Source organism: Nipponia nippon, unplaced genomic scaffold, assembly GCF_047370975.1.
Source record: "Nipponia nippon isolate SJK-2023a ecotype South Korea unplaced genomic scaffold, ASM4737097v1 scaffold_15, whole genome shotgun sequence".
NCBI lineage: Eukaryota > Metazoa > Chordata > Aves > Pelecaniformes > Threskiornithidae > Nipponia > Nipponia nippon.
The window spans coordinates 7,309,735-7,334,373 of NW_028262331.1; the positions used below are offsets into that span (position 1 = coordinate 7,309,735).

Here is a 24,639-nt window from a genome sequence, read left to right on the forward strand (position 1 = left end):
CTTTCTCATAGAGTACTACAGCAATATATTTCAACAAAATCTTCAAGCATCCAGCTGGTTTATTTGAAATAGTAGCACCATCTAGAGGACTAGTAATTCTTGTTTCTTTTGTTAACATCATTCAGGAAAAACGTGATTTTATTTTCATAGAGTTTGTAGGGTATAACCAGAGAAACTTGCCAAAGGATTTGAAAGAAGTGCTTGAAAAACATTGGAATTTAAACCCAACAAGCTTTGTCTCTGGTGGACAGAGAAACTACAAAAGATGTTTAAAGTAGGCACGCTCAATTTCATACCGTTACAAAGCTATATCTCTAAACACTTGGTAGCAGTCTCTATAGGTTCCACTCAAGACTTCATTATGCTCTAGGCTGAACATGGCAAGAGACAGTCCACATGTAAAACAAGTACAGCTAAGTAGACAAGACAGGCTGAGACAGTGAAATAATTTATTATTAAAACTATTAAGAATAAATGTACAAAGGAGCTGACCAGAAAAACATAGTTAATTGTCTCCATGCCTTTGTGTGCCAGCGCAAATTTATGCTTGAAAGCATACCAGGAACATGATGTAGCTGGAAAGCATTCATGAAATTTCTGTATTCCCTGTGAGGGATCCATTTCTCATAATTATCAGCCTGGGCAGAGGCCTAATCCATTGCTTAAATTCCACCTTCATTTACATCAAGTGCCTATCTAGAAGGATTGATCAGCTGCCCTGGGTAACCTGAACAGAATAGAGACCTCTGCCTTCCTGTCTCTTTCTGCTCCAACAGATTACAAAGACTGCGAGGGACTTCTTAACAAAAACCTGAAATGCTAGAATTCAGAGTGAAAACATACATCAGTATAATGCTGTGGTTAAAAATGTAAATGCCATATATTTGTGGGATAGGGTGGTGCTGGTGGGTTTTTTGGTTGCATTTTTTAAATCCTTTCGTCTTTTCTGGGAAGCAAACAAAATTACTCCACTTTTCTAGAGTGAGTTATGATTAACCTCTCAGAATTCCCAGATATATCGTCACTCAGTTACTGCAATGGTCAGAAATTTGCTTCCCATAGACGGGGAGGTATAGCTTGGCAGTGACTCCAACCCAGTGTCACACACATTTATTCAGACTCAGCTGGCCAGGGCTCTGTTTGCCACAGTTTACTTCCTTCATCTTCATTCCACCTAAGCGCCTAGAATTGCTTTTGGAAATCAAGGTGCGTCTCTGTTCAGGCAGACTGGGTGGGATGCCTACAGGGGACAGTGTTCTGAAGGGACAGAGAGCACAAGGACTCACTCTCACAGTGGAGGGCTGCAACTAACCCCAGGGAAGAGAGGTGGCTTGTCGGGAAGTATTTGAGCTTTAAGTATAGCTTTGCTAGGACCAGCACCTTTCTATGCCTACTGCTAGACACCTCCACTGGCTGAGGAGGAGCACAGCTTTGCAATAAATTGTCTTGTCTTGGGTTGTTTTGTGGAGGTTCTGCTCACCTTGGCAGACATATTTTGCATGGTCTTGCAGAATCCATGTCTTGAGCACTTGGGGAGTTTTTTGGTTTGAAGTTTGCATAATTATTTCACACCGAACATGGTTAGAAACAGCACATGGTTCCCATGCTATTTCTTGAGGCTTGCAGGTGGTAAAAATCCGTCATCTCACAGTTATTAGTCACATGAATTTGTGTCCACACTAAGTGGTTAATATGAGATGATCAGGTTCGACAACTGTGTATACCCATCAGCTCCCAATAACCACATGGGCACAAAAGCAAAAGAAATGAAGGGTGTTGATGTGCTCACCTCCTGTCTGTGGGTGATGACTGTAATTATCAATGACTGCAAATGTGCGTGGGATGGGAGATAGCAAGAAGAGGTGAGCTGGATGAAGGTGAGTTGGGCTACGCTTCACTGGGAGTTGAAAATGGGCTGATGAACATGTGGAAAAGCAAAAACGCAATCTCAGTATTTTACAGCATTGCTATACCTGAGATGCAACTTGTTTAGTCAGCCATGTAAACTGAACTGTTGTGTCTTTCAAACTCCAATGACTTCTGAATTTGTTGAGAAAAATATACATCCTACCTGAAAAACTTGGAGCCACACAGCCTGTTGTTTGTGTGCGCTCATTGTGCCCTCTGCAACAGCTGGCGTCAGAGTCTGAATAGCCCTTGTCCTAATGAAACATTAATGTTAATCCCTTCTCAGGCTGCACATTGGTGGTTTTTAGTGGGTTCCACGGAAGACACCAGGGCCCACAAGAGGGCCCCCAAGCCATGTGTGGGGATGCTGCCTAGTCCCTCTGGGGTACCCCAGAACTGCTTGCCCCAGGAAAGCCCCTCTCCCTCTGACGCCACTGTCTTGCTTTGCTGCTTCTGATCAAATTCATTATGCAGAATCATATTTATCTTTGCCAAATGCCAGCTAATCCTGTCACTCTTCTGTGGCATCTGTATCACACTAGCACATCACTCAGTCATGCATCTTTGCTGGAGTCCTCAGTACTCAAAAATCCACAAGGTGTGTGCCCAGCAAGTGCTATAAAACACAGGGGATCCTGCCAACCCCATAGTCTTAAGGGATAAAGCCAGTGGAGTCAGGTTCTGATGCCTGAAGTTTTCAGAACCTCATCAATAGCAATTTTATACAGTGTTTTTGAACAAATTGTTGTGGTACATCTTCCAAACTCAAAAAAATCCATGTACATTCAAAATCCCAGATAAGCTGATGTTCAGAGCAACCCACTGTCAGCCAGCGTCTTGGATATTTAACACCAGCTTGCATGCTTTGGTGCTTTAGAGAGAATCCTCTTGCAGTGAAGGATACTTCTTACAAGTCTTTCTCGCTCCATTAGGCAACAAGCATGGATTTACTAGGGCCTGGGAGGAAGAGGTCTTAATTGACACTGCCAGATGCAGCATAGACATCCTGGGTCGTCTTGATGTGGTTATAAGGCTCTGAAGTGCTTTCCATCACCCACACCATGCAGACTGGGATTACTTCTGACTCTGGAATAGTTTCCATAGAGAAAATCTGGACCCAATTTCCTCTATATCAGATGTTAAACTGTACAAAGCACTTCAAAATACATGGTGGAGAGTACCCCATTTCTCTGTGAAGGACGGGAAATCAACCAAATGACCTCACTGGACTTCCCTCTTTCTGGTGTGTTTGTGATGCTGTGGCAGAGCTACATCACTATTAGTAACACTTCCTGTTTCAATACGCAGGCAATGAGTGGACATGAGGAGACGTGAACATTTACAGAATCACCGAGGTTTTCAGACTTCATCATCATCCAGAACAGTACTTCTTGGTCATTGTTATAATCAGCCTTTAAAATCAACATTTTAGTCACCCAAATGTTGTTATGAAAACTGATGTCACCTGGAATTGCCGTGTCAGCTGGCTGCTCCACAGCCAGCGACAGCAACTCCCAATTACAGGAACTGGAAGGAAGCGTCCAACTCACTCAGCCAGTAAGAGCAGTTTTAAGCCATGTCACTAAGTCAAAGTCATTTGTTTCCAAGCTGACATAATAGGCTTAGCCCAGACAGTTCCTCTTATTCCAAAGGAGAATGCGGATAATGAACCGCCTAGAGAAAAGGGATCGTGTCCTCAGTTCCTGTTAGTCAGAGGGGGAAAGCCAAGAGTGTCTAATTGGCATAGAGGAAGACACAAGGAAGACAATGATGTCCCTCATTACCAGAAAGATATAGAAAAGTGGAGTTTAGGGCTGGAAATAGGTAGAGGGTTCTCAAGAGACTGATTTGCAAGGACAAATCAAAACGGTTATATCTTAGCTAAAACAGAAAATTGAAGTATTGACAAAGAGAGGAGATGATTTGCATAATAAAAGGGGTTTTAATCAGAATAATGGGTTGAAATTGAGACAGGGAAAAGGTATCCTGAAAAGATGATCTTTCTGTGAGGCACATATGATGTGCCCAAAGAACTGCCTTTGGAAACACTGGAAGATTCATTCAGCTCACATAAGCAGATATATCCAGTGCCATCCTGACTGCAGCAACATGGGACCTGCAGGTTTTAGCTCTCTAATTTTGGGGAACCCAAGTATCTGAAGGTTTATTTCAACTGGTAGATGTTCAATTCTGCTTCACTTGTTTTTCAGAAAGAGCTTGACCAAAAGTGAATTTTTATTCCCCTCATATTTTTTACAGATCTAACCAGATCTTTGGAGGAGGAAGGGGAAAGAACTATTCCCCGGATTTAATGGATGAGACAGATTAAAATCTTTTCCTTTTAAAAAGGGAGGTTTGATGTTCTTAAAATCAAATAACAACTATCAGTTCAACCTGAAATTATTATAACATTAAGGTTCCTCACCAGTTTTGGTGATCACCCTCCAAAGACTACTTGAGTCAAACAGTGACAGTACAGACTTGAGCAAAAAAATGTAGCATATAGGTGGGGCATGCTTTCTTCATGGTGTATTCCTTGAGGCATTTTCATATTGCTTAATTCCCCTGAGCTGCTAAGCATTACCAGAAACTATGCACCACAACTGAAGATTTACCGAGGGTACAAACTCATGCTGAATTAGTTGGAAAACAACCCTGACCTAGTAGGGACTGTGAGGCTCAGAAGAGCCAAGTCTGTGCTTTGAGAGACCTCAATGACGTGTTACATGTTGTTTCATGCAGGAGAAATGGTACCCTCCTGGGTAACTGTGAAGTGAGAACCAATAAAAGTAAAAAGTGGCTATCTCATGGTCTTAAAACTGGTTTTATTTTTTTCCTCAAATAGAAGCCTCAGAAGGTTGCTACCCACTGACCGTGCGTAGCCTATGACCTACAGCACCAGCAGACGGCACATGCATGCAGGACAGGGACAAGAAGAAGTGCCCAACACCGCACACATCGATGGAGTGATGACTGGCAAATGTCTCTGTAGGTTTGCACTGTTACTTTTTGCCTTGAGAGTGGCAGGGGACACTAACAGCACAGATACAGGAAAAGACACAGGAAAAGAGTGACAGAGTCCTTCTTCCCACCTCTTATTATTAAAGATAATAAGCTTATGTAGTCCCCTGTAACTTTGCCAAGAGAAGAGATAACGGTGACCTGAAGTCAAACACTGATGCCACTTACATTAAGTTGATTTTTACTGCACTGATCTCAACTCATTCATGACTGAGCCCACCCCTGCATAGGGAAGTGGCCACAGGTGCAGGAATTAGAGAGATTCAGGTGGAAGTGAGCACGCTAACAGGTGATGAAAGAGAATAATAAGGGAGGAAGAGAGGTTGCTTTGTTTCTTTGGCAAGGGGGCAGTAGGGTAGAATCTAAGACATAGGATCAGGCTCATCTTGTTTCTTTTGTTCTCTTAGAGTAGCCTCTGTGAGCTCTAGCTGTGGTTCAGCAGGGCACTGCTATGCTAGGCGCTACTCAAATGCGGAATATAAATGTTTGTGTTCCCAAGCTTAGCTATAGAGAGACAACAGCAGAGACAGACTGAGGAGTGTTATGAGCAGTGTTGCTCATTGTGATAGGCAGGAGTCTGAGGGCATTGGCACTGCAGCTGGAGAAAGCTGCTTGAATTGGGCCCATAAAATGTAGTTTGGGGGAACAGGAAATAATTACAGTGCCTGGCTGTTGGGTAATTTTGACAGTCCCAACAATAATGCTGTTCCTTCAGTGCACCAGGCTCATCTCTCTTAGTTTTCTTTTGCCTGAGCGAAAGAATAAGCTGCATAGTGACATAGTTGCAGGGAATATGCTTGTGATGGAAGCTCCAGTAACTCTTCTCTATCCTTTTGTGAATGGGGCTGTTCTTTTATGGCAGGAATCTCTGGGGAATAAAATCTCCAGGCATGTATGTTATGCAAGCGTGCATAACGATATAGCTAAAGAGGCTGACTTGTCCCTGCAGTCTGGACTGTACCAACTGGTAAGTGATATCCCAGTATTTTCCTGGAATGATTTTTCTACAGGGCTGTGTCCTGTTAGGTGATAGTAAAACACTTACAGGCTAATTAGTTTCTCTGTTCCTCAGCTGCACAAAACAATCTCTTATCTCACAGTTTATGAGCATAATATTTAAATATTTGCAAGTGCTATTTAATTGTCTGGAGTGGTGTGAAAAGCTCTTCATACATGTGTGTAGCAGCACACAGATATGATCCTAGAACAAGTTTAACTTTGAGTGGAGGAATGAGGAGAGCATTGTACCAGAGAGAATGTTGCTGAAGCTATGTACCTAAAGCGCAGTCAAGAGTATGCTATTTTAATTCTGCAAGCTGCAGTCTCTGAATCTGAAAATGGTTGTTACTAGTTACTTGGGATATAGCACAGTGTGCGTGACCAAAAGTGTTAGCATGATAAAAACAAACTCGATAAAGACTTTTGGCCTTATTTTTGCCCTTAAGTCCCTTATTTTTCACCTTTCAGAGTAAGAATAGCTAAATAAGTAGTGAGAAATAGAAAATGTTGTTCCAACATAATCTATAAAACAAGGAATGATTGGTGAGAAGTCAAGTATAATTATTAAAAAAGCCTAAATTATTTACAGAACTGACTAAATATACTAATATCTCTAAAATGGGGAAATTCTGACATGCGTATTAAAAGAAGATTTTTCATCTGGGATGATACTTGTATTGAAGTACTGTGAAAGCAGAAAAGCAACCTTTAAAAAGCAACATGCATCTCTGAATTCAGATAGAATTCTATATGATTACAGACTTCCATTCTTTTGTAGGAGAGAATGAGAGACAGTGACACTGATCTATTAAGCAATAGTTGTTGCATTATTTTTCCCTTATAAAGTTTGTAAAATGCCCTGTGAAGGCAAGTGCCTTCACAAGAAGATCAAGGACAATCTGTCAATTTAAGATGGGATGACATATATCTTTTTTTTTTTTCTGGTACAGTATTTTCTGGGGACATAAAAAGATGTGTTGCAAGGGAGACAACTGACTGCTTGTCATAACTGACTGAAGAGAAATCAATAACACAACACCTCTCAATGCTGGGGACTGATACCAAGAAAATCTGACCCCTAAAATCAAGAGTTCAGTATTAGCAAGCAAGCCAGTAAGATCAGGAGAGCTTTGCCTTGCTACAGCATCACCTGCTGTGGAACGGCTGCAGCACTACACTCTCAAAGCACAAGATTGGCAGCAAAGCACCCTTTCTGGGCTCTAGTTGGGGTAGCACTGCAACTATATTGTTGTGACTTATCTATTCTCTCCTACTTCCTTTCTTCTCTCTGTCTGGCTAAAAGTTAGCGGGAAAAACTATGGGAAAATGATAGTATCTTATCCATTTTACCTTACAGAAGTACATCTTCATGTGGTTTTTCAACATAAACTATACTAGCATTAAATGCATACATATTCTTTTAAAACCATAGTCTCTGTGGGATATCCTGTGGATTCTTCCCACAACGGATCAACAATTCTGAATCCTTTTCCACAGAAACAAAGAACTTAAATGCACTTTTTCCACAGTGAAAAATCATGAAAGACACTTGTGAATCAATTAAACACGATGCTCGGGGGAATTGTGCTGCTACTGGTAGTTGGCATGCACTGTGTTTTAATACTTAAGCTGTGGATTGTTTCTGAGGAGCTTGGGGAATGGAGCGCTGACAATAAGTAATTTATAATTATCCTCACTCTTACCTGTTAATGTTAGAAATGCTTTTTAGACAATGGCTTTTCCCCTTAGTGACTCCTTGTTGGGGTACTGAAAAATCATAGAATTAAATATAAAATCTGAATAACTTTTAATGCAAGTTTGACTGGGGTCATGTCACATATCAGCAGAACAGAAAATGCAGCTCTGACTTACTGATGTCAGATGGTAGATCTCCAAATGCTCAATTCCTCCCATCTGGGGTTTCCTTTATCTTGTTCATTTTTGTTTCTAGTGAGTCTAGCACTTGCTAGAAAAAACAAAATAATGAATGCCTAATAGGGCTTCTGCTTCTTATTCGTACTGTGCAGACTACGCAAATGTTTTAAAGTAATTTTTCATAGGAGATGCATGCCTGGTTATTAATGTTCTTGACCTTTATGGCATCTCTGTTAGTAACTGAAGCAGCTGGTAACTGTCGTAAAACTCTATAAAATGGTCTGCACAGCCATGATACAGCCTATTGCAAAACCCTTCGTGGCTTCTGAAAAATGCTAGCCTTGTCAGAAATCTTAGGGTGGAGCAGGTCTGGGAACATAAAGGTTAAGCAGGTTAATGATTAAAACTATAAGAAAATGTTTGCACAGATGTGACTTACTGTAGTTCTGCCTCTCATTTCCTGACTCTTAAGTCTGCCCTTAAAAATACCTCAGTTCAGGCTCACAACACCTATGTGTAGCACATGATGTTCTTATCTGTTTTCAGGAAGATTAGCTAGAAACAGCCTGGGCTCATGTTTCCTAAATCTGACAGTTGCACAGAAAAGGCCACACTTGGGTTTAGTGAGCCAAGGCTGTCCTCATAATGGAACGAGAAGCTGTTAACACAGAACAGGCAAGATGAAGTGTAATTCTCATGCATGTGAACTGTTACAGCTTGTACAATCTTCTACACCTTTTCATAGGCAGGTCTGAAACAAGGCTCTGACTCTCTTGCTGTAGCTTGTCTCAGTTTTTCTTTTTGGATAACTGCCACTACATTATAAATAGACCACGCTGCTAGGTCCTATATTCTGCTAAACCACACAGGTCTGGGTGCTTTCAGATATAGCTGCTTTCTGAGTTCAGAGTACTGCTTGCTGCCAAACTCATTTTCGTTCCTTAGCAAAAGACTTTCTTAAGCAGTCTTTTACTGTGGTTTATATGAGAGTTAAAGCAAGAGTCCTCAAATGCACCTTCACCCAGATTTAATCTAACTTTGCATATTTTCACATTTCCATCCTCAGAGTGACTTCAATTAAACAGTCTGTCATAGTTTGTGTTGAGAACTAAGCTGATGTTCTCCCAGGCAAGATTAAATGCCAGTACTCAGTCCTTATTCCAGGTAATTAGACCAGCAGCTAAGAGACCATCAAAGCAGCTGACTCTAGATTGTAGCATATTAGCTTAGGCACAGTCATTTGACAAGGTGTGAACAACCTTTCCTGGTACAGAGTTTGGAATATATCATTATAAATTTGTGTCGGGCAGAGCTGAACGTGTGCTCAGCACATCCAACCAAAGGTCTCCTAATGCCAAATCAAACTGGCCTAGGCATGGCCTGTCTCACCACGCTGCTCATGGGAAGCTGTGATTCATTATCAAAACCAGTCCTGTTTTTAGATATCTACTTGATGAACAGGAGGCGTTTACCTGCAGTTTGTAGATATATTTTAAAGCCATATTCTTCAGATTAAAATGTCTGGTTCTAGATCTTAGTATCCTAAGCTATTTTATGTTTTTATTTCCTAATTTTTTATCTACTTCCTACCAAAAAAAACCCAAACTTGACTCTTTCTTCCCTTGTCTACAGCTGGAGAAAGATTCCTGTTTTGCTGGCCTGCATAGTTCCCCTTAAACTCCCATCTATTAATCAAGTATAGGAAAGATCAGCAGCTGTAAGAATGTCTCTTAGGCCTCACTGCAAAGACATACAAATTTTAAACATACTATTTCTGGTGATAATAGAAAGACTCTATAAAGAGAGCAGAAGAACTTATGGTCACTCTTCTGGCATGTCCCAGAACAGAAGTCTGCATTAACCATTGCTCAACAGCTCAAAACTAGCAAAGCTGAAAAATGCAGTTCCCTGTAGCTGGCACAGCAAGAAGTAGCACCAGTACTGTTCATGCAAAACATGCCTGTTTGTATTCTCACAGACCCTAAGGGTATGCATTCATCAAAACTATTATAGATAGGGAAAGATCTAAACACGCCCACCATGTTTTCACTGACATTATCACTGTGAAGGTGTAAGATTTTCTGAGGCTATTTCTACTTTTTCAAAGTAATAGCAAAAAATTTTGCTTTCTGGAGCACTTAGCATGATCGTTTTCTCATTTTCCTTTATGCTTTCTGAATAGTTCCATAATATATAATAAACTAAGCATGACATAAAAGGATGTAATTTACAACCCAAATGCATGTGCATAACCATTTTCTTTTGAAAACAGTATGTAAACTGCAGAGCAGCGATTGTTTTAGATATTCTACTGCTGCCATTAAGTCATCCGTGAGTGACTCGACTTTAGTAATATTTCAGTATATAATTATTGCGTGTGTGTGTGTCATCCCACTTTGGTAGCTATGAAGTAAGGAGTTTGTTGTCTAGCAAGTTTCTCTCTGCTCCCTAATTTCAGATGCAGCAAACCCTGTAAGGCTGCAGTACTCTGGCACTGTACTTACCTGTGCTGTACAACAGCTGGGCAAACCGGATGACTGAAGAAGGGTGGTTTTGCGTTTTCAGGATAGTTTTGAGCTTGAATATAGTTTTATTCCTTTGGCAGATTAGCTGCTTTGGATGTTGTCGCAGCATCGGCGGGCCCCTACTTTGAATTTCATTCGTACAATTCTGAGGTGCCTTGTCTATGCCGGAATGCGAGTTTCATAAGCAGGGTAAGTTCTCTGGGAGCTTCTGTGGGTGTTCGGTGTAGGTGTGATGCTTTTGTAGAGAGTGAAATCTTCAAGAGACAAAGACTAAACCTATTTTTTTAACTGGAGAATGCTTTTCTGTTGTGCTTGTTTCTGTTTTTCTAATTTATAAATCTTTCTCCTGAGCCATGGCACGCTGAGTCCTTGGGCATTCAGAAGTGAAGAAAGATAGACCTAATTTCATTCATATTTGTCAGCCTGATGCATTGTTACACTTCCTAATTTCTGTGCTAAGGGGATCCAAAATATACTATCATACAAGCTAAATTTAAATAATATTTTCATCTTCCACTGAAAGTTTCAGTTACTGTAGTAACTGAAGTCAAAAGTCAAATACCTAGCCTAGTAGAATAGTTTTTATTTCAACTCAGTAAAATTTCTTTTTATTTAATTTGGAGATAGGCAGGTAAATAATTTTAAAGTATTTTCCTCAGGGAAAAACACTGCATTTCAGAGCCTTTTAAAATTTCTGTTAAGAAAAACCTTCATAGGAAAGAACAAATTTCTCAACAAGAAGAAAATGACTTTTTGATAGCACCTGATGTCTACAGATGTCCCTCAAAGGTCTGAAAATCTTACAGAAAGATTAAACTCTACCAAATATAACTTTCTGCTGATAGGATTCATATACCATAAATAATGCACAAAAGTCAAAAATGAAGTTTTATCATCTTTCCCATCGGGGAGGGGATTTCTTTTTTATGAGCTAGTAAGAATTAGGTTGTAGGTGCTGGAAAGCATTGTGGTCTGCGCTGTGGATGTTCGAAGGAACCTGTGAATGAAACAGCTATTGGTAGTCGCTTCCACTCCTCTGCCCCTAAGGAAGAAAAGACTTTTGACCGCTGATATCACAGCTGAGTGTTTCTTTTTATTAGTAGGATTCTCTCTTTAGCAACTTTGTTTATACTGTTATTGAGCTATAGAGATAGATATTTATGATTTTTCTTTTTGCTCAGGTAGAGGTGAGTCTGTGATAGTGTGAAGTGCCACTTACTGTAGGATTTGCAGAGTCCCAATCACCATTACAGATAAATGCCTATTTCTTATCCCCAGCACACTGGAGGTGAGATACTAAGTCCTCAGTGTCCTCAGAATTCCCTTCAAAGTAATTCTTCATACTATAAATCAATGCAGTGTTTTTGTCTTACTGCCCACTTCAAATAAGCCACTTCTCTGGTGGCCTGTAAGTAGCAATTAACTAGATAATGGGAGTAGAAAATAGTTACAACAAAAGAAGACGCTCCATATCAGGTTACGTAAGCTACACTACTTAGGATTTGACATTCTTCAGGCTGTTGCACTATTTTTCTCTATATGTCATAGGTACAAAAAATGATAGTGCACAGGTAGATGATGATGAAAGCAGTTGGTCATTAAACTAACAAGACAGTGTAAGGAAAGAAGCTGATAAGCATAAAAAGGCTCCATGACTCCCATGGGATTTCCATGGATATAGTTAAAACAAGAAGTGAGCTCTGTAGGCCATACTGTTAAAAGCCCTACCTTAGTTTTCATCCAAGCATGCAATTAATCGTGATTAAAAATGAGGAACAGATGCTACCTCAGCACTGTAGCAAGGTATTTATACCATTGTGCCTGCAGTTATTTACTTGTGCGGACTGAGATCTCATTTAAAATAGTCTTTGTAGCTGAGACTACACATTCAAATCTTCTATGTGCTTTTTAAAGCTGTAGTCCGTGTATACAAAAGTAAATCTTTCCTCTTTTTCCTTCCCAAATTGTTTCCTTAAATCACTGATGGTTCAGTAGTCCTTCAGCATCCAATACAACTTCAATGCTATCTTTGCCTATTTTCACCTCTCCTAAACGATGTAGCCGGCTCTCAAGTCATTGCTGAAATCTCTGCAGTGAAAACTGGCTGCAGATGGGGCTTTGACTTGCTCCTGCTGCAGATGGCCCATGTAGAAATGTAGTGCCGTATCTGAGCAGCTCCAGCATTGCTTACGAATGAAAGGCTCTTCCCTGTGTCCGGTGCGTGCTTTAGAGATTTTAACCTTGGTCTTTATTTTCACTAGCTCTTCCTGCCACTCTCTCTGACCCCTCCAACTTCACACACCTACCAGCTGTGCCTCTCTCAACTTGGCAACTCCTTTTGCGGACACACTTTTTGATCTAATGGTCTGTTTCCAACCATTCTCTTCCTTTAAAGTAACTTCTTTTGTGAAGCTATTTAATGCCCATCTCCATGTTAATCTAGTCCCCTTATATTTGATTTATGTCAAGTATCACATTTGCCTCTTCCTCGGGATGGGAAATGTCTTTGCTCATAAACTGCTGTGTATTCTTAAAGTACTTGGTAAGAAGTAAATAGAATTATTTATGTACGAAGCAAGACAACAGTCATTTGTTTTAGTTGTGTTAAGATTAAATGTTTATCAGTGTATTCACTGATACAACATGTGTCTGAAGACTACATGAATTGCATTTTCAAAGGCATAGACAAAACCCTTTCTCCTACCTCGAATATGTTATATCCAAGTTCAGTTCTTTTGTGCACTTACTGCAGTGAAAGCTACGGTGTACTTGTATGCAAGTGGACTAAGTAAATCGTATTTGCCCTTTATAAATTATTTCTATGAAAGTTGTGGTATGAATCCTTAGGAAATGCATCCAAACTATGCATATTTCTGAGTTGCACTAGTGTAAACATGTCTACCAATGCTAGAAAACACAATAAAAATTTATTTTCATGCCTGTTTTTTATGCCAACCTTTTCAAGGTAAGGAGTACTTTCCACTATTTCAGATTTCTTCTCCATTTCATTTAGTGACAAGAAATTACAACTGCACTTACATGTGTTTGGGCCTTGTAAATTCTCAGTTGTCTGTACTTGGGATTGGAAATTTCCCATACTTAAACATTTGCCGTTTCTGCATTAACAGATTTTCATTCAAATATCAATGTATTTGATATGCCTGTCTCCTCTCTCATACCAGGTGTCATGTCTTTTCAAACACGCTTCACAATCTGCTTTCTATATCTTGATATTCCTATAATGAAGAAATTCTAGTGCTAAGGCACATCGACAACACTGTGACAGGAGTAGCGAGTTTGTGTGTACATTTGTCACATTAAGGAGAAAGTGGAGGTAGAAGAGGAAAAATGTGTAGTTCATTTTGTTCAAACTTGCAGGCAAGTGATTTTTATCATTTATCCTTGGGTGTGGAGGGCACTCCCCTCATTTCCTTGGGAATGGTCCATGACCTCGTAAAACTTACTATTTTTACATTCAGTGAATTTTCAAGTATCCTAAATTCACCTTCTCGCTTTCAAATTATCCTTGGTGATTTAAAATGATGCCCTTGAGTATTATATTGAGAAACAGGAAGATAGTTATTCATTATTACTTACAGAATCCATGTTGTGGGTGTTTATAAGCAGATGACATGCATTAAGATCCTTTTGTGTCATGTGGTGGTGATCGTTCCCATCCAGTAGAGGCATGATTTTTTTCTTTTTCCCTGAAGAAATGTTGAGAAGTGTCACAAGGACACAAAAGTCCTTGATGTTATCCATGTGATGACTACTGTGCCCAGGCTGAGCTCAGCTAAGCAGAGTCCGTCTGTTGCTTCTGCTGTTCTAATGCAGTGACATGTTTCAGGGCTTTTCCTGTGTTCACTGCCCTTCATGTCTGAAACCTTCCTTCACACATTGTATCTGTTGCACAGATCTTCCTGGAATTTACTATTTTTCTGAAGTTATCTTGGATAAGAGCAGACTACTTAGATTAACTGTAAATATGCACAAACTTTAGGGCTACTTAGAAAAGTCATTGGGTTGCTCTTGTTTCTCTAAATAACATATACTGTCATTGTGATTGACTGACTCCCTTCAGTTTAATTTAGGCACATGCTTGAATTTATGGTTCTCCTGGATTTATGGTATGACTTTTAATGGCACTTTTCTTAGAATGTAATTTAATCATGAATATAAACCTCCAGCCTTGACACATAAAATGGCATGTATGTGCTTAATAACTGAAAAATTAAAAACTTGGGGGGGGGGGAGGAATCAAGATTTGTATGCTTACATGTGAAGAGACTGTAAATAGGCAATTTGGTCACCATACTTTCTTCAAATGAACAGGAGTTAAGTAACTGTCAATCTATCTACTGCAGAAACATGATTAAAGATAGCAACGAAATTATTCCACTAATGGGCAAGAAAACAAATCCGTCTGGTATTCCCCCTTCAAACCAGCAAGAGAAAAAGCCGACTGAAAGCACTCCCACAAAGAAAAGGTAGGACTCTAGCTCAGTCTAAAACACTAAAACTCCCTGTTTTATCTCCTTTAGTAGATATTTGCACTGAAATATCACCAACATCTTTATTCACACTGCATATATGAATGAGAGAGACCTTATAAACACAAGGTGCCTTCAAAAGAACATATGCTGTTTAGAAGTGGAAGAGTATCCTGGTTAGGTAGACATATGACATGTTTACCCTAATGGGACAAATATTTAACCTCTATCCTAGAGACATCAGACTCAGGCACCAGTCTTTTAAGTTTGTGTCTCATATCAGCTGGACTTTCTGCATCCACTGTATATACCTGTATAAGCTTACAAGCATGTGGTCTAATGATGGTCAGTGTTTCAACAGGAGAAGGTAGTGATCTTTTTAAAGAGATCATGTGGCAGGATACACCAGGTTTTGTGCAAGAGATGCTGGCCTGAGAAAAGGGAGCATTTCAAGTTTAGCCTCACATGGGAATGTGACAGAGGAGGCAGAGGTGAATTAAAAAATGAAGGCTGGGAGAGCAGGAGGTTTGAAAAATCCCATCACAAACAGAAACATGAATTCATTCTATTTTTCATTATTCTGATTAACAAGACTTCTTCGCTATTTTATAAAATAAAATATTCACTTTCATTCATAATTTATGCCAGAGAATTAATACAAGGATTAAGGGTTTGTATTTAATATGATGGGGGAAATATAAGCAGTAATTAATCCCTGATACTATGCTATTGAAGTCAACTAAGTTACTGTAGGGTAAGAATGAATTTTCATTCATAAAGTTTTCACTCTGTGGCTAATTACTAGCTATTATGGCAATTTTTGAAACTCTGAAGGCCTAGGCAATTGCGGCTGTTCTGACATTTATAATTCTTAATAATCAGAGGAATCACTTTCCACTGAAATGGTGTTATTAGTTATTTGAGACCCATTGCCTGTGTGGCCCGATTTGTCCTTCTGTCATTAAATTCAAAAAGAGGAGCTCTTTCGTTGCATAAGGGGGAGGTGAGATGTCTGAACAGCTCGCAATACACCTAGCGCTTCAAAAAGGGGCAATTCTGTGGAAGACTGAGTAGTTATAATACATGCTGGCAAACACTACCCCTCAATTACTTAAGCTCATATCTCGCATTCAGTTTTGTGGCATCAGTAACAGTAACCTTGGGGTTTTTCCCACCTCTCAACCAAGAGCTTGGGGTGTGGCTGACAACATTCCTGTAATATAAGGAAGGAAGATCATGTGACTTTTAATGCAGAGGTTTAATGTGTTCTATTAATTATATGTGTCTATGCTGCTGTACTCCTGTTGCTTCAAAGTGCTTCCTTCTCCTGTGCCACTAAGCAGCTAGTGCACCTCATTGGGTGGCATTTCTCACTTGACAAAATGTATTGGCAATATGCACTTTCTGAAAAGACAATGACTTCCCCTTCTTGAAGGTCCTGGTATTTGGGTGGACTAACAGTATATAATTAAGTACAGGAAAACCGACAGGCAGGCTGGGAGGAGTGCTGCCAGCGTTGTCAGAATCTGATTATGCTTGTCGGCAGTGTTCCTGAGAGTGTGCACCATGGACACGTAAGCACTTGGGTATTTGTAGGCAATTGTGCACCTGCCTTGTATGGTGGCTTTTAGTTGGTTTGGTTGTTTGGTTCCCCCCCACCCCCGTGGTATCCCCAGATAACCCACATGCCAGGATAGGTTAGGTATGTCCAAAAGAGGGCCCACTTCGTAGCTGCTGTACATATCTTGGGTGCCAAAATCTTCAGCATGAACACACTTGCTGAGCCAAGGGCAGGTGATTTGGTCCGGCAAAACCTGGAGTGTGGTACTTCTGGCTTTCTGGAGGTTCACTGTGACCTCCCAACAGCTGTATGCCTGTTGGGACAGCTCCTACACATCATGCTGCAAAAAAGCAGCATGAACCCATGTTTTTCACACTCCTTAGTCTCTCTGCCAAGTCCAGACCCCAGTGAAACAACAGTGATTTACAGCAGCTGTGAATCTGGCAAGTGTGGTAGAAATGATGGCAATGGTCCTCTTTCTGTCTAGGTTTTTCCTGTACTCTGAAAAGCACCCCTTGCCTAAGTAATTTCCGGGACACTGTCCTGCTAACCAGAAGTGGCATTTTACTTGCTGCCTGCTTAGAATACGTTCACAGGCACATCTCAAATGTTAAAAGGTCATATATGTTTAAACAACCACATACAGGGAAATAACACTTGGATCACCAAGCCATTGGAAAATGAGTTGAACTAGGGCCATTAGATCATGCTATTTTTAGCAGATATCAAGAGGTTGTTCAGTAGTGTCCTAATAATATACTGCATTTTAGCATCAGTATGTGTACTTTAATTCAACAGGGTTCTTTGGGGAGATGCTGTCAAAAGAAAGAATAAATATCCTATGGACTAAATGATAAATATTAGGTGAATTGGAAGTATTTTCCAGGCGACTACTGGATCATTTTAGAAGTGTAAGACAGTTTCTGAACAATAGGCCATGTGGGAGTTGCTACATCCACCACTGAAACTCCTCTGTCTTTGGTGAAATGTAGCAATGTTTTAATGAGATCTAGTAATACCAAGCCATTGATTTTGCCTCTCAACTCTGCAGGATTTTAAAGGGCGAAATGTTCCTATTCTTCTCATGTTCCCTTTTCTGTGTTGTTTCAAATTTCATTTCTTTTCCCTATAAATAGGGAAAAGAAATAGTTAAATGTCATGCACTGACTGGCAAGATTACACATTCAGTCCTGGGTGGTGGAAATGCCTGATGTCATTTAACATGTGACCTTCCAAACTTTCTGACTTACTGATTATCGCCGCTGATGGGTTTGAAATGATCCATCCTGATGGCTCCTGGATGGAGAAATAGGGACTAGAATGCAGTAGAGTAAAAAGTATATGCGTGTATGTGCATGTGCATACATGTATGGCTATTCAATAAGCACCTGGTGTTGCATTTAGGTATTTGCACAGAAGGTGTATGCAAGACTGTTTTTAGGCTGCTGGCGTAGCTGCTTAGACATGTCAGGATCTGATGCCATGTGTCCTAAAAATATCTCAGGATCTTTTGCCCATCCGCCAGCATGAAAGTGCTGGGCACAGTGTTGGAGGTTGGGATCGCCCCAGGGGAAAGTAGATAAGATTCTGTTCCAGCGTCCTATTAGGTATAATGCCAGAAAATATAAATTGTCAACCTTGTCCTAGGCATGTACGTGTAGTGCTTTGCTTATTTTATGGTTGAGCTTGCTTTTTTTACTAATATTTTTTAAATACACTGTGTTCAACAGTTCACACTTTTTTCTGGAGATTGATGGTTTTGAAAGCAACACAACTCCAAATAATACGTCTCCCCCTGTGTTTTCAAAACCAATGGATTCAAATATTCGTCCATGGTAAGTTATAGATGCATATGCAATAGTTATACTGCAAATATATCTCTCTTCTTTTCAGCAGCTACTCCTTATTTCTCCTTAGACTTCACAGCTAATATCTCACATGGCTTTTCTTAGCTTTTGGTCACTTCAAAGACAGAACTCTATTGGAGGTCAGTTGTTGCTAGAGGACTTATCTTTATCTACTGCTGTCATTTACACTGAATAAATCAGGCCCTAGATTTGAATAAATTTAAAATCAGTACTGTCTTTGCTTTTTTATCCTAGTTTCTTATTTATGATACATTAGGACAAACTCCATGCACCCATTTGTGTATTTTCTACTGCATGAAGACCACAGCTTAATTTAGCAAACCCTATTCCCAGCTGTGTGCTGACATACTCCCTCTATTGCTCATTAACAGTCAACAACATGAAGATGATGAGTCTGAAATATTTAAAGGCAGCTGTTTATGCTGAATGAATAGAGAAAAATTATAACTGGGAAGAATGCACTTAATTTTTAAAAATGTGTGGGGTACTAACAGCCAATATTTATGAATAAGGGAAATATGCATCAAATCTAGCATAAGGCCAGAATGGCCAAATGTTTTTGTGTCTGATGGATGTCTGGTCAGCTTTTTGGAATTAGCTGACAGTCTTATTTTGGTTTCAGATGAGAGGTATCCAAATTTCTCCCTCTCATTCAGGGACAGACCTGCACAAGACACACATACACTTTGTCACCAGATTCCTCATGGTTTTCTGCAGAGAAGTGATGGACTGAATAAGAATGGACTCTGAGCTACCAGCTTTATTTCAAAGGGAAGGGAATATCTGCAGAGCAATGCTGAATCCTTGCATTACTGTCCATACATCCATTTTGTCAGTAACTAATAGTTATTAACCTGAACCTTATAGAAAACAAAAATACAAGTAAGAAAAAATATTAAAAAATTAATTTTTAAGTCAGATCTGCTTTTAGGAATGTCTGGAAATTATGTACAGCAATTACAAAATACCAATGCCATTAAATCCTTTAAATTGATTACCTAAATACGTGTTTAGGGCCCAGTCCTCAATTTCTTTTATCTGAAGCTTCCATTCAAGTCAGCCGCAAAATGCTCTTGAGTTGCCTACAGCGTACCATGTAGTAAATCTTTAGGTAAATCACTTTCATTGTGTGCTTGCAACCCATGTACAGTTACTGATTTAGCACTTGTTTTGTGGCAGATGACAAATCAAGCATGTGCAAAGGAAGGACGTAAGCTTCAAGCATTCAGGATGATGCATAAAAAGTAGTGAACATTAAAAAAAAGGAAAAAAAACCAACTTCCCACAGTTTCAGGATCTGTACTGAAATAACGTAGTAAAACACAAAACAGGTTGCTTTACTAATGATTTTTTAAATATAATAAAATCCTGTGGGTCTCCATTTTTACCACTCACTTTAAAATTTACGGGGGAGATGAAATGATAGAATTAAAAAGCACAATGTCAAATTAGACTAACTTCAGCTCTACTGCAGATACTGCTTCCTGGTATTGACTGATTCTTCATGCAATTTGCTAAAATGTCTTCCAGTATCTTCCTGACTTAGCACTTTTGCTTTTCTGTTTTCTATAGTGCATCTGGAAATGGGGAAGATATGGATTCCCCACAGTCTCTTCAGGATGATGCGACTGAATATAGCCCTAACATAGACAGTTGTTGGTGAGTGGAGACATGAAGTATCTCTTAGACTTAAACCATTGGAAACGTACTAGGGTAGATATTACCTATTTTGCCTGCCATGTTTTAGAAATAAGGTCATGTGTGTGCATGCATTTCTGATTCTTCGATAACTGAATTTTGAAATAAACAACTCTAACCTTTGCTTTTCTCAAATCTCACTTTTAACGTGAGGAGTCTTCATATATAATGTCTGTTTCCTAGATGACAACAAAGGACCTAAACACCATGCACAACTAGACATGAGCAAATTCTTAAAAATCAATACTGTTTAGCAATGATACAACGCATTCTTCCTTCAAAAGCAAACTCTTGTAAGATAGAAAATATTTGGTTTAGAGGTGAAGTATTGCCCTCTATTTCAATCAGTATTAAGAAATATCTGTTAGCTTGATGGAATCAACAAAACATACTTGCTTAACGTTTCTGAGGACTAGTAATCCTGGTAGCTGATTTCTCTGGGAAGAGAGACAGCTAATGTATGAAGGAGAGGCTTCCAAAGGAAATCAGCTAGGAGTATTTCTGACTGGGGGGGAAATATTAAATCATTATTATTCCAGAATAACATGTGATCAGGAAAGTCGAGTAAGAAGATAATTTTTAACGTCTTTAATTTTTATCTTCCGCTGTGAGTGGGATGAGTGCAGCATTAGGGAACTTCAGGCATTGTGGACAGATCAGAGAAGCAGAAAAGTATTTCTTAGCCTTTGTTTCAGAAGAATGGATAAACTGGAAAAAAATGCAATACAAAATACTTGAAAAATGTACATTTTTATTATAAAAACTCTCTCAATAGCCACTTATCTGCAAATAAGCAACCTGCAGAAACATTTAGAGAGATCCATGCCAAGATATATATGGAAGCAGGGCAAGTATATGTAGTCTGGGGCAAGTAATTGTATTTCTTTTTCCTCTTACGTAGAAAATAAAATAAAACACATAAATTGAACCAGCAATTTCATTATTATTTCTTATAATTCAGTGCTAACATTTCACAAGGACCTGAGCAGACCAGTGCCCGGAAGAAGTTGAAAAGGTACATATTTCGGGCAGTATCTGAGGGGAATATAGAAGAATTGCAATGTCTGCTTGCAGAGCTGAAGGAACGATCAAATGCATGTACAAACATGACTGTGCCAGGTAAGCTGTGGAGTTACCTGAAGGAAGATTGTTAGCTCTTTTGGCAGCATATGTGTAGTCTAAAACTGGGAAATATCTCTGTGCAACAGCTACTTGCCTGTGAATTTGCAGTCACCTGTTTGCAATGTAACGTATGTCACATTTCCTATTTCTAAATGAAATCTCAAGGTATTCAATCAGCCACCTCCTTGCTGCCTCCGAGACAACACTGGAGAGTATTTGTCTCGTACTTACGACACACGGAGGGTCTATCTGTACTGTGTTCCCGTAGCCATACCTAAGCTAGCCTTTTGCAGCACGAGACTCCAAGCTGATGTCTCTCTTCAAACTGCAGTCAAATTGCAGTATAGACAGGGTTTGTGATGTGTGCAGCGTGGTAGAACAGGCAGAGAAGTTAGGAAAGAGTTCTGGGTCTGTCTGGAGTTACCGTGGCAGTGGGATATCCTAAAGAGAAAGCAAGTGTATTGGCTACTGTATTAATTAGTACGATGTGTCTGAATGCATTGTCTCACCAGGTATACATAGCTCAAAATCAAAATGAATAGGATGGAGTAATTGTTTAACAAATAATTTATGTTCATATATTCCCTCAGATTCCACCCCTAATAAACAAAAGATTAGAATTCTTTTCCATCCACTTTAATAAATAATGATGATCTAATCTCAAAATTCACTCTTGTAGATTATCTGATGAAAAAATTCACAGCTTCAGATACTGGCAAAACTTGTCTGATGAAAGCTCTGCTGAACATCAACCAAAACACAAATGAGACAGTGAATACACTACTGTCCTTTGCAGAAGAAAATGGTATTTTGGAGAGGTTTATCAATGCAGCATACACAGAAGAGGCGTATAAAGGTATTGCCATCTGGTACCAATTTCAGGTATATGGTTAAATATACCATCCATAAAAGTAATGTTTTCTTCAAACATTCTAATGATGGATTAAATTCCTAAAACAACTTTTATTCATTATCATTGGTGCTATCCATTGTGAAACATCATTAATGTTTCATAATGTGCTTAACAGATTCAATGCTAAATACCCGTGTCTGTTGTTTCAGGCCAGACAGCTCTAAATATTGCCATTGAAAGAAGACAATATGAAATAACTGAGAACCTTATAGAAAAAGGAGCTGATGTCAATGCTCAGGCCAAGGGTATTTTCTTTAATCCCAAACATAAGCATGAAGGCTTTTATTTTGGTAAGTGGAAATGCAATCTCTCTGGAAAAGTTAGGAAGGAATACCCAAACAATTAAGACAGTGTGGAAGACAGGCAAGTGAGAATCATTACTGTAGCTGAACATAGATTAGGAAACTTGCATCACAAGATATAAAAATGGCATAGTACCTTTTGTAAAAGTAACTTGCCAGAGTGCAGTGTATTATAAACACTTGGAAGTAATTGTAAAATATCTAAAAAAAAAAAAATTATAAATGATGAATGGCAAACAAAATGTAAAAAATTTGATTTTGAAGATTTTCTCCAAATGTTTTCATGCAAATTAAGCTTTTCTAAAACAAGAGCTAAATTCAATACAATCAATATGTAAATGTGCTTTCATATGTTAAGATGCTTAACGCAGTTACTCTTTTATAATATGACTTGAATGCTTGTAATAAAATATGAACACATGTTACATTTTATAATTTTGTAGGTGAAACTGCACTGGCGTTAGCTGCATGTACCAATCAACCAGACATAATTCAACTGTTAATGGACAATACCAGAACTAATATTACTTCTCAGGATTCCAGAGGAAACAATATCCTCCATGCATTAGTTACTGTGGCAGAGGACTTTAAAACCCAGAATGACTTTGTAATCAGAATGTATGATATGATTTTGTTGAAAAGTAAAGACAGAAATTTGGAAACAACAAAGAATAAAGAGGGTTTGACACCACTACAATTAGCTGCAAAAACTGGGAAATTAGAGGTGGGTATTATTTCAGTAGCATCTAAGAGAAATTAAGTATGGAGAAAGTCAAGGTCAACTATGTACTCAGACGTTGGTGCTCTGACATGTAGTTTTCCATGCTGGTTATGTTGTACTATGTATCAGTATTTGGTGAGCTAATTTTGTTCAAAATACAAGCAAATATTTCTATTGCAATGTTCCTTCTACCCTTCAAGGCTTCCCTCTAACAATGCCTCTCTGTACAAAATACACGTGCTGTTTAAAAACAGCCTTGGAAACCCTTGTGTTGTACAGAAACTCAGAAATTCTGCATTTATTACAATACTACACTTACACAATATACAGTTTTTTAATAATTTCAGAAAACTCACTAGAACTGCATGTTATGCTGCTTTAGAATTTGGCTCTCATAAATCAACTGTATTGTGGTAAAGAATTGACAATGGGATAATTTAGAAAGTAATTGATTAAGTTAAAGGAAGATATAAATGTGAATGCATGGAAAATTGTGCTCTCATCCTTTAGAAAAATGTCTCTGACAGGAAATCTGGAGGCATTAAAAATACTGTATTTATTTTCTAGAGGTTTGTCATCTCTAGCACCGCTTACTGAATAACAGAATTGCAAATACATTGAATTGCACTACTGTAGAAAATGTGATAGTTAAAAGGTAGGGGTTTTGGCAAGTGTGTAAATGTGCTTTCTCCTTTCCCATGAAGAACGCATCTGCTTACAAATGATTCTGTTAATGTTTTAGATTCTGAAATATATCCTGAGCAGAGAGATAAGAGATAAGCCTAACAGGAGCCTGTCAAGAAAATTCACGGACTGGGCTTATGGTCCTGTTCAATCTTCTCTTTACGATCTGACAGAACTAGATACCACTGCAGACAATTCAGTATTGGAAATTATTGTCTATAATACAAATATTGGTGTAAGTTACTTATTTCTAAATTATATATATATTTTCTAGCAGTACACTAATTTCAGATGTGTTAGCCTATACATTTGACTGAATTACTTGCAAAACAGTAATTTTTGGTTCTCAGTTTTGTATCAGGAGCAAGATGAATTTTATACCTCGGTAGATTGTCAACTGTCAGTGAATATATATTCAGCTCCTGAAACACCAGCTAGGCATTTGGGGACTGTTTTTTCTACATTTTAAGTGTTAATTTGCTTTGCATAGGAACATAAATATGGCCCAGCTGGTTAGACCAAAGCTTGTTAGTGTCTTCTCTCCATGGAGTGGCCATTAGCAGCTGCCTAAGATAGTGCATGAGAACAAGGCAAGCAAACAGAAATACTTGATGAGAATTCTCTGCCTAAAGTTATAAACTTTACTTAGCAGATATGTATTTTGGGCATTTAGGAAGGACCTTACCACAGAAGTTAGCTTTTCAAAGCCATAATTTTACATTTGCTAAATTCAAATACTGCCATAAAATTTCTGTAGGAAGCAAGACCAGAAGTTCACATTACAGTTTTAGCTCAATCATAATCTACCAGAGTATGGCAGGTTATCCCAGCACGAGTCAGAGTTGTCCCCTTGTATCTTGTCAGGCTAGGGTCTGACACATATGATGTGTTGGAGTCTGAGCATAGATGTGTTTCTAGATCAGCAAGGACAGATACTGAATGAAATACAGAA

At 38.9% G+C, this 24,639-nt stretch overlaps 1 protein-coding gene across 4 annotated transcripts in view; it reads left to right on the forward strand.

The window, feature by feature from the left end:
* The window catches only part of TRPV3 (transient receptor potential cation channel subfamily V member 3), a 31,819-nt gene that overhangs the window by 714 nt on the left and 6,466 nt on the right, over positions 1–24,639 (forward strand). For 3 of the 4 annotated variants that reach the window (XM_087751838.1, XM_009464528.2, XM_087751840.1), the window contains exons 2-12: positions 4,754–4,896; positions 5,792–5,896; positions 10,409–10,517; positions 14,693–14,815; positions 18,110–18,214; positions 19,820–19,906; positions 20,907–21,064; positions 21,747–21,923; positions 22,130–22,270; positions 22,726–23,006; positions 23,746–23,922. In XM_087751838.1, coding sequence (XP_087607964.1) covers positions 14,697–14,815; positions 18,110–18,214; positions 19,820–19,906; positions 20,907–21,064; positions 21,747–21,923; positions 22,130–22,270; positions 22,726–23,006; positions 23,746–23,922 — 1,245 coding nt within the window. In that variant the 5' untranslated portion in view covers positions 4,754–4,896; positions 5,792–5,896; positions 10,409–10,517; positions 14,693–14,696. Of the gene's footprint in view, positions 1–3,216; positions 3,466–4,753; positions 4,897–5,791; positions 5,897–10,408; positions 10,518–14,692; positions 14,816–18,109; positions 18,215–19,819; positions 19,907–20,906; positions 21,065–21,746; positions 21,924–22,129; positions 22,271–22,725; positions 23,007–23,745; positions 23,923–24,639 lie in introns of all 4 variants that reach the window. The other variant, XM_087751839.1, reaches the window with a different exon arrangement.